The 15,027-nt window shown below is 36.0% G+C and overlaps 1 protein-coding gene across 1 annotated transcript in view; it reads right to left on the bottom strand.

Annotated features, from left to right (window-relative positions):
* Positions 1–15,027, bottom strand: part of LOC150108817 (uncharacterized) — an 83,884-nt gene that overhangs the window by 30,496 nt on the left and 38,361 nt on the right. The window contains exons 3-4 of the mRNA XM_090414320.1: positions 14,069–14,202; positions 8,786–8,888 (exon numbers count right to left, since the gene is read on the bottom strand). Of these exons, the coding sequence (XP_090270446.1) occupies positions 8,786–8,888; positions 14,069–14,202 (237 nt within the window). The remainder of the gene's footprint in view (positions 1–8,785; positions 8,889–14,068; positions 14,203–15,027) is intronic.

Below are 15,027 nucleotides of genomic sequence, written 5' to 3'. Positions count from 1 at the left end.
ACACACACACACACACACACACACACACACACACACACACACACACACACACACACACACACACACACACACGCACGCACGCACGCACGCACGCACGCACGCACGCACGCACGCACGCACGCACGCACGCACGCACGCACGCACGCACGCACACACACACACACACACACACACACACACACACACACACACACACACACACACACACACACACACACACACACACACACACACACACACACACACACACACACACACACACACAATAACTTGGAATGTATTGATGCGTCGCTGAACTGGAAGCCTGAACGAATATATTGTGTTTCATTAAGTTTGTATGGTATTTTAGTGTGTCCTTAGAGCTCTTTTCAGGCTATTGTAGTTTGTAAGGTTTCTGTATTCAAAAGGTAATTTGTTTATCATGTCTGAGATGTAGAAGTTTCGCGTAGCCTTTCCGTAGTGATTATTGTATTTATATGTGATATAATTAGTAGTCTGAGGTCTTGTTATACGGTATGTATTTCTAACTGTCCTGTAGTTGGCATCGAAATAATGTTTTAGCAAGGCTGCATAGCGACATAAATGTTTTGCTGTCAGTATTTTGTGTTCTGACATTGCAATGTTTATAAGGTCGTGATTTTCTTTGTTCCCAAAAGATCAGTTTTGCCATTTAATACTGTAGCGACATTAATCTATTGAATTTGTAGGGTGCACAGAAAGCATAAGTTGTTATAGCGTATCTTAGTATATTTTGGCGTAGTGCTTTGTATATTACTGTTTTTAGGCGTATGGGAACTATGTCTTTTAACCTGTAGAGTTTGCCACTTATTGCTAGGAGTTTGTTGTGTAGATGGTTTATGTGGCTATTCCAGTTCATATCTGCATCGAAGTAACTTCCAAGGTATCGTATTGTTTCAACCTGAGTGATTGTAGTGGTTTTGCTGTTCTGTGTGTGTTTTATGTTGGAAAGTGAATGTTGGATGGTTATATGTTTGTTATCAACTGGTCGAGTCAGAGGATGTCTGAATATCATTAATTTTGTCTTTTCTGAGTTTAGGTGTATGGAGTTTTTCGTGAACCAGTTTTTGTGATCAGATTTATATCATGTTGTATATTTATTTGGGCTATGCTTGCGTTATTGTGGATGGATATTATTGCGGAATCATCTGCGTTTTAAGATATCTTACCTTTGAGTGGTAACTGATTAATATCGTGCGTGTAAACGTTGAATAGAGTTGGGGAGAGTATAGCTCCCTGTGGTTCTCCACAGGTTACTGGTAGCTCTCTGCTTCGGTTTGCCCCGATACGTGTGATATGCTTTCTATTTTGGAGGTAGTTTGTAAACCATCTGTGAAAAGGCCCGTCTATTCCAACATGCCTCAGCTTTTCTAAGAAGGTTTGATGTGTAAGTGTATCGAATGCTTTAGTTAGATCTATAAAGGCTACCATGGCAATTTTGTTTTTGTCTAAGGCGGTATTAATTACGTCTGTAAAGTCTTCCAAGAGAGATGTAGTTTCCTTATTTTTCTGAAAATCATATTGTGTTTTGGGGATAATATGAAAGATCTCAGTGTATGCTGTGAGTTTCTTCAGTATGATCCGCTCCATAATTTGATTGATAATTGGTAATGTTACTATGGGTCTGTAATTGCTGATTAAATTTCTTTTTCCTTGTTTGTATATGGGTGTGATTATGGCGGTCTTTAGCATACTTGGTATCTGTCCTGTTTTAAATATTTTATTTATTAGTTTTAGTAGAATAAGACTTAAACTAGTTTCATGTTTCTTTATATCTTTAGGTCGGATATACCATCTATTCCTGGGCCTTTGTTTGGTTTGATTTGATGTATTGCTGAGAGGAATTCTGCTTCTTTTATGGTTGGGAACCATAATGTCTGTTTTGATTGTGGTCCAAGTAGAGGGTTTCGTTTTGTGATTGGGAGAATGTGCAGTTCTTGGATAGAGTCTGCAAAGTATTGGTTAAAGTCATTTGTTAGTTGTTGGATAGGTTTTGCGTCTTTCATGAAGCTATGTTTTATGGTTTCGGAGGCGGTGGTGTTGGGAACAAAATCTAGCATCTCATTGATCAGATGCCAGGTTTATTTCATGTTGTTTTGTGCGGAGGTTAGTTTGTCTCTGTAGTAGCTTCTTTTTGCATTTCTGATTTGTGTTGTAAGGCGATTCCTTGTTATCTTATATTGAGTTTTTAAAGCTGTGTTATTTGGATATCGCTTTAATTATTTCTATAAAGCGTCCTTTCTGTGTATTTCTAGGATTAAGTTTTGTGTTATCCAAGGATTTTTTGTTGTTTTTGAACGAATTCGGACTTTCTTTGTAGCTTTCTTATATATTTCCTCCAGGGTGAGTTTAATGTTGCTGTATAAGATATCTGCTGAAACTATCTGGTGGTGCTCGGATGTTTATATGATCTAGACAGGAGGCAGTGATAGTATTTCTGAATATTTTTTCTCTAGTACATGATGTTATTGTTGGTATTAGATTATACATGGATAGTGTGTCTAGGTATTGTACCGTGTTGTTCTGGTTTTCATTTGCAATATTTATGTTTATGTCGCCAATTATCATTAGGTGCTTGGTTGAGCATATTTCTTGTCTTGAAAGCCAGCAATTGAGTTCGTGCAAGAATTTTATCATGTTTAGGTTTGGTGGCCTGTAAATAGCATTTAGTATTATGTGATGCTGTGTATTCGTGGTATTAATGATTTCAAGGCATAGAGTTTCAGCATGCTCAAACTGATAGGCCATTTCTTTTGCTATTAAATTTTGTTTGATAAATATTAATATTCCTCCCCCTCTTTTTGTTTGGCGGCATGATCTATGTTGTTGTAAGCCTGGAATTTGGAAAGCAGTCGCTTCGTCATTAGTTATGGATACTTCTGTAATAATCTATATATAAATAATATCAGTGTAATTCCTCAGATAAGCCTGTAACAATAACCAATGTTTTCGGATGCTTCTGATGTTAATATGCAAGATTGAGAGACCTCTCGCTTGTACTGTGTTTTGTTTCCATGCATTAAGCGATTCGAAAGTACAATTACTGATGTATTCTCGTGTAATTACATCTATCTGATGGTTCACGTTCATTTTTGTTGTGTTGAGATCTTCTTATTGAACTATGTTGGAGCCTTTTGTTTCACTCTGGCAACCTGTCTATATCTTCCGAGCTTTTTATTTGTATAGACTTTGAAGTCTGTGACTTTCTCAAGAATATTTTGCCGTCTTTGATCCATAAAAATTGATACTTTTTTTTCTGTTTTTTCTTTTCTTGCTTGCTACAAAAGATTCTGATTGAAAGGTGTTAAATACTCAGATAGAAAGATTGGCGTATTGTCTTGCGATGCACTTAAATCCTTGACTACTGGTTTTTTCAGTCTGCTGGCTTTTATGAGATTGTCTCTTGTAGCCTTGCTTGTCAGACGAACTATGACTCGTGCGGGTTGTGGCGAGCCTTGTTTTCTGTTCTTCCTGGGAAACCGATTTATGGTCTGATTATCATTGTGCTGTAGGGGGGGATGTCAATTGCATGGCCTAACTTTAAAACTACGTCTCTGAGATTTTCTGTGGATTCGGTTTCTGGAAGACCGTTTATGACAAGGTCTTTTTATGTTGTTGTTGGTTTAAAACTTCGTATTGTAGTTTCAGGGAATTAAATTCTTGACGGAGTTCCGATGTGTCTTTTATCAATTTGTGCTGCCTGTCAGTTAATGCGTTAATGCTGGTTTTAATGTCTTTTACCGTTTGTAAGACCTCTTCGACTTTTGAATTATTAAATTGAACAAACTCCTCATATTCGCTAATTTTTTTTTTTGTTATTTCTTTATTCTGTTTATCAAATAGTTCTTGGACAAGATCTACCAAGTTGGCTTTTATATTTTCTAAACATTTTTCTAATAATAAATTTACGGAACTCAAATTATATGACTCACCGGTATTTTCTTGTCTGTTCAGTTCATCGTCCGATTCTGCTTCCGGCGTAATCAGTTCCGTCGTGGGTGGTGGCGTTTCTTTGTTCTCTCTACAGTTTAGCCACTTCCATTCTTCTCGTTTGGTATTGGATTTGCGTTGCCAGGTTGTTTATGAAAGTCCGGAACATGTAAAGTGAAGATTCCTATGGCATTTCGTGCCGGTTATATAACATCCGTCGAACGGTAATTTCTTCTGACACTTGTTGCATTTCATGAATCACCTTTCTTCCTTTGGATAGCTGCAAAGATGGCGACGTCCTTTGTTCTATACTCGTTAGCAACCGCGGTCTACGCTTCAATTTTTAGCACATTCAGATTTTGGATTCCACTTGGCCGATTTCGATGAATTATATGTCACTGTCTTCAGCGTGACAAGTAGAGTTACTTTATGACACTTTTAAATTAAATACAGGAGTTAGAACCACATTAAAACTATAAAAACGGGAAATGATAATAATAATAATAATAATAATAATAATAATAATAATAATAATAATAATAATAATAATAATAATAATAATAATAATAATAATAATAATTGTTATTATATGTTTTCACTTTCATAGCACTGCATGTGGAACTATACAGGAGAGGAGATAATTTGTAAAGAGCTCAATGAGTCTGTATAAATTACACGCTTTTGGTAGCTGTTTTCTTTAATATGCAGATGTGTAAGCTGAATGGCATGCATTTCAGCTGTATAATCACTGCACTCAATTGGGAGCTGGTTGGAAATAGTAATGTCAGGAAACATAATAGCACAGTTGTGTGTTTCTGACAGAGATCTCTGATCTTGAACTATCAATCTGGATGAGCAATGAATCAGAGTAGGCTGCTCCCAATATCCAGTAAACATTTCCAAGTAGACAGATGATGCAATATGCGACTTCTCTAGTTTACAAAGTGAGAGATTGCAGAATGGAGTTTATACCCGTCATGGAAGAATGATTTTATGTTTAGTGAAAGTAATGCATAAAGATATTATGCAATAGTTTGCATAATATCTTTAACACGAATATGAAAAAGACGCATGACAGTCTGACTTGTGTGACATTAAGGTTGCCACAGCAGAGAAAAAAAAACTAGTTTCGTGTAAATTGTATTGCGAAACTGTACTTTTTTGCCTACGGTGGTAAGAAAGTGTTCAATAATTGAGTTATGTTTAAACAGCAAGACATGTGTAGCATTTAAGACAGAGCCTTGGGATAACGCCCTGCATAGTTTCCACTCTGACTTGGATAGCCCGTCTGTACAGAAAAGTTTTAATAAATAAAAGAAGGTGTGCTCTGAAACTTTGGTTATAGAGGTCTTTTAATATGCCTTACCGGCTGTGTCATAAGCTTTTTTTCCATGTCAAAGAACAATGAAATGAAGAGGCATGTAAATCACCATGTGCATTCCCGAGAGCAGGTGATTTCTGGGTTACGTAACCTTTAGTCTACCTACGGTAACAATGTGCAATAAAATGTACCAACATCTAACCCATTTATGGAAAGTTTTTTATTTCTACTTGCCTATAAATTAATTTAAACTTTCCAATAATTAATATTCTTGTTTAATCCTTTATCCAAGTGTAAGAAAACGAAGTTTGCACGAGAAATACCTTCACATCTAGGATACGTTTATGCAGATATTGATGACTTCACAGCAGTTGTGTAGTATCCTATAATGCAAAGCACACTTTCTTTTAAAAAATGCATAATGCATGAATCCTTCAGACAGTATATACAAGTAGCCTATTCGTGAAGATACTTCGCATGGATAAAGGATTGAACAAGTTTATCCATTTTACCAAATTGGTTCCTTCACTTTAGAAAGAGATTGATCAATGACCACTAAAATGGTGCTGTCGAAATAAAAAATGCTCTTTGGGAATATTTTCATCCTCATATCGTTCAACACTGATTCACGATACGAATCATAAATATTGCAATGGTGTTCCAACAGTGAACCTTAGATGACTGGATCACTACAATAACAAGACGACTGAACTGTTAAGGATTTAGGTGAATGATATGTTCAGATGAATCCTGATTTATTCATTTTCTCCTCTATCTTCATATTGCTGTGTTTGCTGCTGTTTAAACCAAGTAACTGTGTGGTTTGTAAACATGAATGTCACCACATTTGGCTGGCCTCAACAAAGACCTGACCTCAATCCTATTGAACTGCTATGGAGTGAACTGAGGTATTGCTGAGGTCAAGGGACGTTCGTTTAACAACGGATCATGACCTTATTAAATACCTGCAGGAAGAATGGTCCAAAATTCCAATTGATCGCTATCGTACGCTTGTGGAAAGTACGAGTGTCCCGTATGATTGCTGTGGTCATCGTAGCGAAAGAAGGTCCTACATCTTATTAACGTCGGCTCGATGGCTGTTTTATCCTCATGTCGTGGTGTCCGTTTACTTCTTTCTAAAAGTGTATATCACCATTCTTGAAGTCTCCCATCCCATGATAACTGGGAGACTTTAAGTGAGCCTACACTCACTAAATATTCTCCACATATTCTTCTAGACTCCCAGGTCCTATAGCAGCATTCCACAATATATTTTGTCATTACATGATTTTTTGGGATGGAGTGGCTCCTACTCGCACCAGAACAGCCTTAAACGGACAATGTCCGTCAAATCTAAAATCTTATTTAACTACTATTTTTGTTCGTCGAGGTTCTTCTATTATTAATTAGACACCTCCTCCTGTCCTATTTCCTCTATCTTTTACGAGAATGCAATATCCATTACATTTATTCATATAACTGCATCATTCTCTGACAATCAGGTCTCTCTGATGCCAATAAAGTTTGACTAAATCGAGCTAACCAACGCCAAAACTCATCTCCTTTAGTTCTAATACTTTGGGCATTCGTGTACATGCATTTCAACATCATTGTGGGCACGCAGTTGTCCTTGCATTAAATGCCCATTCAAATTCGAAACCTGGGAAGCTGCACCCAGATCGTCACACTCATTTCTTCTTCATACTTATCTATCCCAGGGATGGCTCTTTCCGCACTGGCATTCCTTCAAGAACACTCATTTGTCCCAGAGGTGGCTACACACATGCTTGATTTTCCCTCCTAATGTTTCTAGTTCCCAATTCCAAACTGTCACTGAACAATACTTTCTCTAATGATCTTAACTCCGAAACCAGTTAAGTGGTTCATCAGGCATATATATAGGGCCTAACGTCTAATAAATGCACTCCACGCATCTATCAACTGCATGTCATTCCTCACGCACACCTTCACATTAATTATCGGCAATCACAGCCCTTCTTATCAATTCTGTCCTATCACAGAGAAGCAGCCAGCTGCGAATCGTTACCTTCTTACTCGTCATTTTTGCTTCTTCTAACATCTTTTTTATATCTTCTCTCATTGCATATTTCTCACCTTGCAAATCATTTGTGCCTAGAAAACAATTAACTCGTTCATTTCTTCCTTCTTCAATCTACAGCTTCACAAACATCCTTTATCGTGGCACCTAATCAAAATACAGGTGCCACGATAAACATCCTTTATCGTGGCACCTGTATTTTGATTGTCACTTGTGCTGGATATCCAGGCAAATTGGAATTATGATAAATGAGACTGCAGATGGAGCTTCCAGATCAGCTCACACTTTTTTTTTTACTGTTTGTCACTCCTGTATACAGACTAAAGTTAATTTATAATATCCAAAGTAATTGCCGAATGGCAGTCGTCATGGCAGAATGTACTGACAAACAAATTACATGATAATAAGCTTGAAATTAAGCAGTGAAAATCTATTCAACATAGAAACAGACGAGAGAAGTTATTTTTGCTAGGCTCCGCATAGGTCACAGTCATCTTGCGCATTCTTAATTACTGAGGGTTCATGTGTGAAAAATGTGTGAAAAATGCAACATGCGTCATACCATTTCTCATATTCTGGTGGAGTGCCAAAGCACTTCACACGAGAAAGGAATGAAATGCTTACATATCTAGACGAGCCATATACACTCAGGCAAATGTTATCAGACTCGATAAACACTGAGGCGTTTTTAATTTTTCACAAAGAATTAATTTTATACAAACACATTTTATATGTAGATACTCCATTACTTCGCTTAATTTTCGTTATTAATCATTAATTTATCTATTTCTGACTATTTATTGATATCATGTGTTATGCTGTAACCTTTGCTGTGGTGCAGTATGACCTTTGCGGTCCTTGCGACAATAAATCATAAATCAACCAACCAAGCCACTTCAAATCCTTTAATAAGGACAGCGGTCTCAAACGCGGCAATGAAAATAATCTATTACTTAAAGTTATTCACAGACATCCGGGCCACGTCGAGATTTTAACTCACGTCGTATGTTTTGATATCATCTGCGCTGTCATATCGAAATAACTTGTGTTCTTTCGTTATAATACAAGGGGAGGGGGGGGTCTGGAAACTTTTGATAACACCTAGAATAAAAAACTAAATTAAACCAACTGATATAACTACAAGAAAGAGCATACATATATGTAAAAATATAAGAACATAAGTTACCTTCATAACTCTGTTACTAATGTGTTTTTCTTGTGGTTATATGAGTTGCTTTAATATCATTTTTTGTTCTAGGTGTTTATGAAATCTTTCCAGCTCACCCTCTCGTAGCAAAACGAGAATTCCATGACGATTAAACATGCCTAGATATTGACTCCTCAATTTATTTCTTAGACTTCAAATACTCAGGATACAGTTATTTTGTCCTTTTTTCAATAATTAGGTGCAATTTAATTTACAGAATAAATAGAGAAATATGGTCATTAGTTCTTACCAACAAATGCTTTCTGCAACTTGTTCATAATAGTGAATAGACCGGCCACATCCTTCATCTACTTCCGTGATTGTCAAGTAACACTTCCGGAATCTTGGATAATCTGAAATCGAAAAATATTGAACGTTGAATGTATTTTAATATCGCACTGGAAATACACATCGGATGTATACATTAAAAGTATACAGGAAGATGATCGTTTTCAAGCGATCATATTTCTGTATACTTTGTGCTTATACGAAAGAATGATTATTTTAAAAATTGCAGCATTATAATCCCAATGATCGAGGTCATTCTGTGATCGTTTCGTTTCTAGAACGTTGATGTGCGTATTAACAGCCAGCGCTACTTCGATGCAATTTATGATTCTGATTGCAAACAACATCGTGACTCGCAGAGCAACAACACGCTGTCAGGCGAATTAAGTTGCTTTCAAAATATCACTTTTCCCCGCTGGTTACTCGGAATTGATTTTGCTTTTAATCCAATTCTGACTACAAGTGACTTCGAACATAGTTCAAAAGTTTCTTGCAATCAGAATTATATTAAAAATGATCTGCTTTTGTTGTGGCCATTTAATGTATCGTTTATGTTCTTTTTGTCTGAGAGGAATTGTGCGTCCTGTTTCTCCTATATATGGTATGTTACAGGCGCAATAGATACGGTATACTCCAGGGTGGGCCAGCGGAGGGAGTGGGTCTTTGGATGAGTTTAGTAAGCTTTTTAATTTAGCAGGAGGTTTAAAGGTGGCTTTAAGGTTATATTTTTGTAGTACTCTGTTTATTTTGTCTGCTGTCCTTTAATGTAGGGAATGGTTATAGTTTTATTGTAATCTGGTTTGTCTTTTTTTTTTTTTTTATCGCGGTCTTTTAGAGAATTGTGTTAATAGTGTTTTGGCTGTACCCGTTTTTTTAGGAAAGTATTGCTGATCATTTTAAATTCGTCTTTCAGTGCCTGTTCACTGGAGCAAATCTTCATAGCCCTTTTTTAGAGTATTGATGACACCAAGTTTTTGTGTTAGGTGGTGGTAGGAGTTTATGTGTATGTATTAGCCAGTATGTGTCGGTTTCCGGTAAACAGTGAAGGAAAGATTGCCGGTAGGAAGACGTGTGACAAGTGTATCTAGAAACGGAAGTGTGATCTGCATTTCAATCTCAATAGTGAACTGTATGCGTGGGTGTTGTTTGTTTAGGTGGCTAAGGAATGTGTCTAGTGTCTGGAGACCATGGGACCAGATCGCGAAAACATCGTCAACGTATCTAAGCCAGACTTTGTGTTTTAAAGGGGAGGAACCTAAAGCAAGGTACTCAAAATGTTCCATATAAAAGTGAGCAATAGGGGGGGGGGATAATGGCGAGCCCGTGACTGTGCCTTCTTTATGTAGGTAGAAAGCGTTTTGCCATATAAAATAACCAGAACGTAATACATGTGCAAAGAGCGCTGTGATATCTGGAGGGAATTTGTTCTATAAAAGAAGGATCGTGTCATTGATAGGACATTCGTAAAGAGGGCAGAGACGTCAAAACTGACTAATAAATCTTTTTTTAAAATGTAATGTCTTTGATTATGTTTATGAAGTATTGTGTGTTTTTGATATAGGAGGGGGAATGACCTACCAACTCCTTGAGTGTTGCCGCTAATTTTTTGGCTAAGTGATAAGTCGGGCTAACTATCCCTTCGACAATAGGCTTTAGTGGTGTGTTTTCTTTGTGAATTTTCGTTAGACCGTAAATTCTAGAGGAACGAGAGTGATGCAGAATTATTTTTTTGATCGTATCTTCGGGCAATGTGGTAATTGACTTAAGTAGATTCTCTGATTTCTTTTTAATTCTATTGGTTTGGTTGTAGTTAACTAATTGAAGTGTTATTGTCCAAGACCAGCACCTTCATTTTTTCCACATAAGTGGTTCGGTTTAAAATAACGGTGGCACTTCCTTTATCTGCTTTGGTGATTAAGATGTTCGGATTTGACTTTAGTGATATTATCGCCGTTATTTCGTGTTTAGTCAGGTTTCTTGTTATTGTTTTATTAGGATTTAAAACGTTGGCGGGTTCTAAACATATTTTTTCTGCTATGTTATTTGGGATGAATCTTACGCTTCTTTCAATATTACTGATAAATTCAAGTTTGTTTATCGATTTGGGTGCTAAGGCGAAATTTACACCTTTATTAAGTATCGAGATTTCGTATTTGTTTAAATCATGGTTTGATGGGTTAATTATGTTACTGTTACCTGTAGGCGATTAGTGGCTCCTGTTGTGTCTTGATTCTGGTTGGTTGTTATTGCTCACTGTGGAGAAATATGAATATGGCGGCTGGTTCTGTCCTTTAGTCTTTGAAATTTGGATTATAACACTAACACAGTTATTTATAACACGGTTGTAAAATCCATAATTCATAAAATGAACGAATTTAATAAAAGTTTATGGGCACTCTTCTCCTTCATTATCGACAACTAAGAAACGGGCTAGCAAGTTTAAACGTGGCCGTACCAACCTCGAAGGTGATCCACGTGAAGAACGTCCAAAAAGTGTAACAACACCAGAAATCATTGACCAAGTGCACGATATGGTATTGGATGACCGAAGAGTCAAAGTGCGCGAAATTGCTGAGAATATAGGCATTTCAAAAGAACGTGAACAACGTATTTTGTATGAAGAATTACAAATGAAAAAGCTTTGCGCAAGATGGGTGCCGCGCTTGCTCACATCATATCAAAAACGCACTCGCATGAAAATCTCTGAACAGTGCTTGGTGCGTTTTAACAAGAATAAAACTGATTTTTGTGAGTCGATTTATTACTATGGATGAGACTTTGATTCACCATTACACACCAGAATCCAAACAGCAGCCAAAACAGTGGACAGAAGCCAGTTGTTCAGAGCCAAAGAAGACAAAAATCGGTTCCATCAGCAGGAAAGGTCACGGCATCGGTGTTTTGAGATGCTAAAGGCATTTTATTTATTAATTATCTTGATAACGGGTAAAACAATAATCGGAAATATTATCCTGATCTTTTAACCAGACTAGACGAAAAAATTCAAGAGAAAAGACCCGATTTGCAGAAGAAAAAAATCGTCCTTTTTTTGTGTGCATGCACCTGCAAACAAAGGTGTTTTGTTAATGGAGAAATTAAGGGATCTGCACTATAAATTGTTGGAACATCCATCTTCTTCCCCAGATTTGGCTCTCTCTGACTTCTATCTCTTCCGAAAACTAAACCTCTTTCTCGTTGGTCAGCGTTTTTCTTCGAATCAAGAGATGGTTGCAGTTGTAAAGGGATATTTTGCAATTATAAATTCGTTTTTTCGTTGTTAGGCCGAGAACTTTTCAGACCACCCTCGTATATGGTAGAGGTATATCAATTTTGCCTTTCATCTTAGTATCAGGGTCTGACTCCCAAGAATGTGGCTTTCCACCGATCCGGTTGAAATCGTCTCGATCACTGCATTCCATTAGATGCCTGCTATCGAACCTACTTTATTAGGGTTCTACATTGGCTGCCCTGTGCTGGGAGTTGAGTGGTTATGGTTGGAGACCTGTATAGATTGATGCTTGTTTAGTGGTGAGTTTTTGTCTGCCATTAAGTGGAGTAGAGGGCTTTGGAGATTTGTCTGACTGAACCACCGCTGAGGTTAAAGGAATGTATTGAGATTAAAGTGATTGAAATATCGCATAGTTTTTGGAGATGACCTGATCTTGTTAGTGGCCCTTGCCGTAATGTGCAGCATTATTCATAACTGAAAGGATGTATGCTCTACACATTGTAGGATAACAATACAATTAATATAAAGTGAGTAGCTTCTATATACAAGTAGTCAGGAATACTTCATGCGCCAACTTTCTTTGCTTATAATTAGATAAAGGATATGCATGAACATAATTTATTGGTACGTTTCATTTAAAGATAGAATAATTCAAAATAACATCCAGTACAAGACACGCAGACAAGAAAAGCGAATATGATAAGGAGAAGTTGCTGAATAGAGTTTTCAGGTACCTCTGATACTAGAAAATGATGAATGTAAATCATTAAGAAATATGAAAACAACATTAAAAATAGTTCTGGATGAGATTGATATTGATTACGTGACATGCCTGCTTTCCTGTTTAAAGTGACTGCTCGAATATATTGCAGGTTTATTTCTTAAAATGAAAGTAATTTATTATTAACATGCTAATCTGTTATGAAGAAGTGAATTCGTTTCGTTTACAATCTATGGAATTTTATTTTATATTTAAGTAGATTTAAGTATTTACTAATTCCTCTTAAAAGGAATTTGAATTTTTAGGAGCCACCGTATAGAATTTTATTTTATATTTAATTAGATTAAATATTTACTAATTTCCTCTTAAAATTAATTTGGATTTTTAGGAGCCCCTTTGAGTAAACGTTGACATCTTACTGCTAATCATGTACTAAACATAGTGAAAATAACTGTTTATAAGAAAACATGATTTTTTTTATATATAACAAAGAATGATAAAACTTTGAATAAAATTAATTAACTAATAATAATTATTAACCATAAATGATTTAAAACAATTAACATGGCATTAGATCTATGTAAGACATAATAAATATAAATTGTGAAAAATATTATTATTGCCTGTTTACAAGACTTTATAAGACCTCACTTGGATTATTGTGCGCAGATCTGGTGTCCTGCTTTCCGTAATGATTCTGACAGAGTGGAGAGACTGCAAAGGATAGTGTTAAAAATGACACCAGGATTGTAAAATACTGATTATGAAGACAGATTGAGATTGACACTAACAAATAGAAGAAGAGGGGTGATATGATTATATGATTATTGAGACTTACAAACTTCTGAAAGGGTCATACAGGATTTCAGTAATTGAAGTTTTTATTTTATGGAGGCGTGGAAAAGAGACAAGAGGACATCCTTGGAAGCTGAGAATGAATGCCGCTAAGAAGGGGTGAGGTTTAGATTTTTCTCTCATAGGATGGTGCCTGATTGGAACGGATTGGCTTTGAATTTTACCTGTGCAAGCAGGCTGAATGAATTCAAGAATAAGTATGATAGCTGGTGCGTGTAGAATGTGGCCTCCCCCGATGAATTACTGATTCCCTAGATGTCTCTCTTAATAATAATAATAATAATAATAATAATAATAATAATAATAATAATAATAATAATAATAATAATAATAATAATAATAATAATAATAATAAACTATCAACTTCGACAACACTGTTACTATAAAGGCATGAGAATTAATATACTGTTCTAATTGAAATTTTCATTAACTATGAATACTTGTTCTCAAGGTGGTTCCTTCTATACAGATAGTATTCGCCAAATCCATTGTACCCCTGTACAGCAACTTTCTTATGGCGTCCTCGTCTTCGTTTTGCATTTGTTTCAAGCAGCTTAAATCTTCATTTAGCGATCTGAAAGACAAAAATCTTATCAGAATACAGTAGTACAGTAGATTTATAGAACAGACGCAAATAACAAAATTCGATTAGTGCAACTTTACGAAAAAATTCACAAGGCAAGAATATTGATTTGTTCATTTTTTTTAGAAAGAAAACTAAATCTTCTTCTTCTTGGTGCTTCAATCCGAAGATTGGTAGTTATAGCAGCACATCACAACATCCTGTTCTGTGATCTCCTCTTTATCTCCTCATAACTCCTAGCGCCAATTACCATCATTATGTTATTTATATATAAAATTCTTGATCTTACTCGTGGCCTCTTTTCTTCTACAGTCCCCTCCATTATTTCTGTAATCAGTCCCCCCATACCTCAAATTATGTCCAATTAGGCTTTCTCTTCTCTTATTTATGTGTTTCATTAATGACGTCTCTTCATGAATTATATATAGATCTTCTTCATTACTTTTTCTTTCTATCCAACTAATTTTCATCATTTTTCTCCGGCACCAAAGTTCAAGTGCCTCCAACGTTTTGATGTCTTGTTTTGTTAGGGTTCAGGCCTCACAACCATATAGTGCAATGTTCCATATGTATGTTTTCACTAACTTTTTTGAGCTGGATGCTAAGTCCTTTATTGGTAAAAATATTTCTACTGTAGAATGCTAGAAAAAATCATTCTACAATAATGTAAAAACACTCTTGTAGAATGTTTTTTTGGCTAGGAGTATTCGTGCTTTAATATCTAATTGGTTTCATCCATCTTCTGTGATAAGACTGCCAAGATATTTAAAAGAGGATACCTGTTGTATTAGGTTGTTATTTATTTCCAGGTTTATT

Source organism: Typopeltis vanoorti, chromosome 2 (genome assembly GCF_054136105.1).
Source record: "Typopeltis vanoorti isolate ZY-2024b chromosome 2, IOZ_Tvanoo_1.0, whole genome shotgun sequence".
NCBI lineage: Eukaryota > Metazoa > Arthropoda > Arachnida > Uropygi > Thelyphonidae > Typopeltis > Typopeltis vanoorti.
This window is presented reverse-complemented; position numbering and strand designations above follow the sequence as displayed.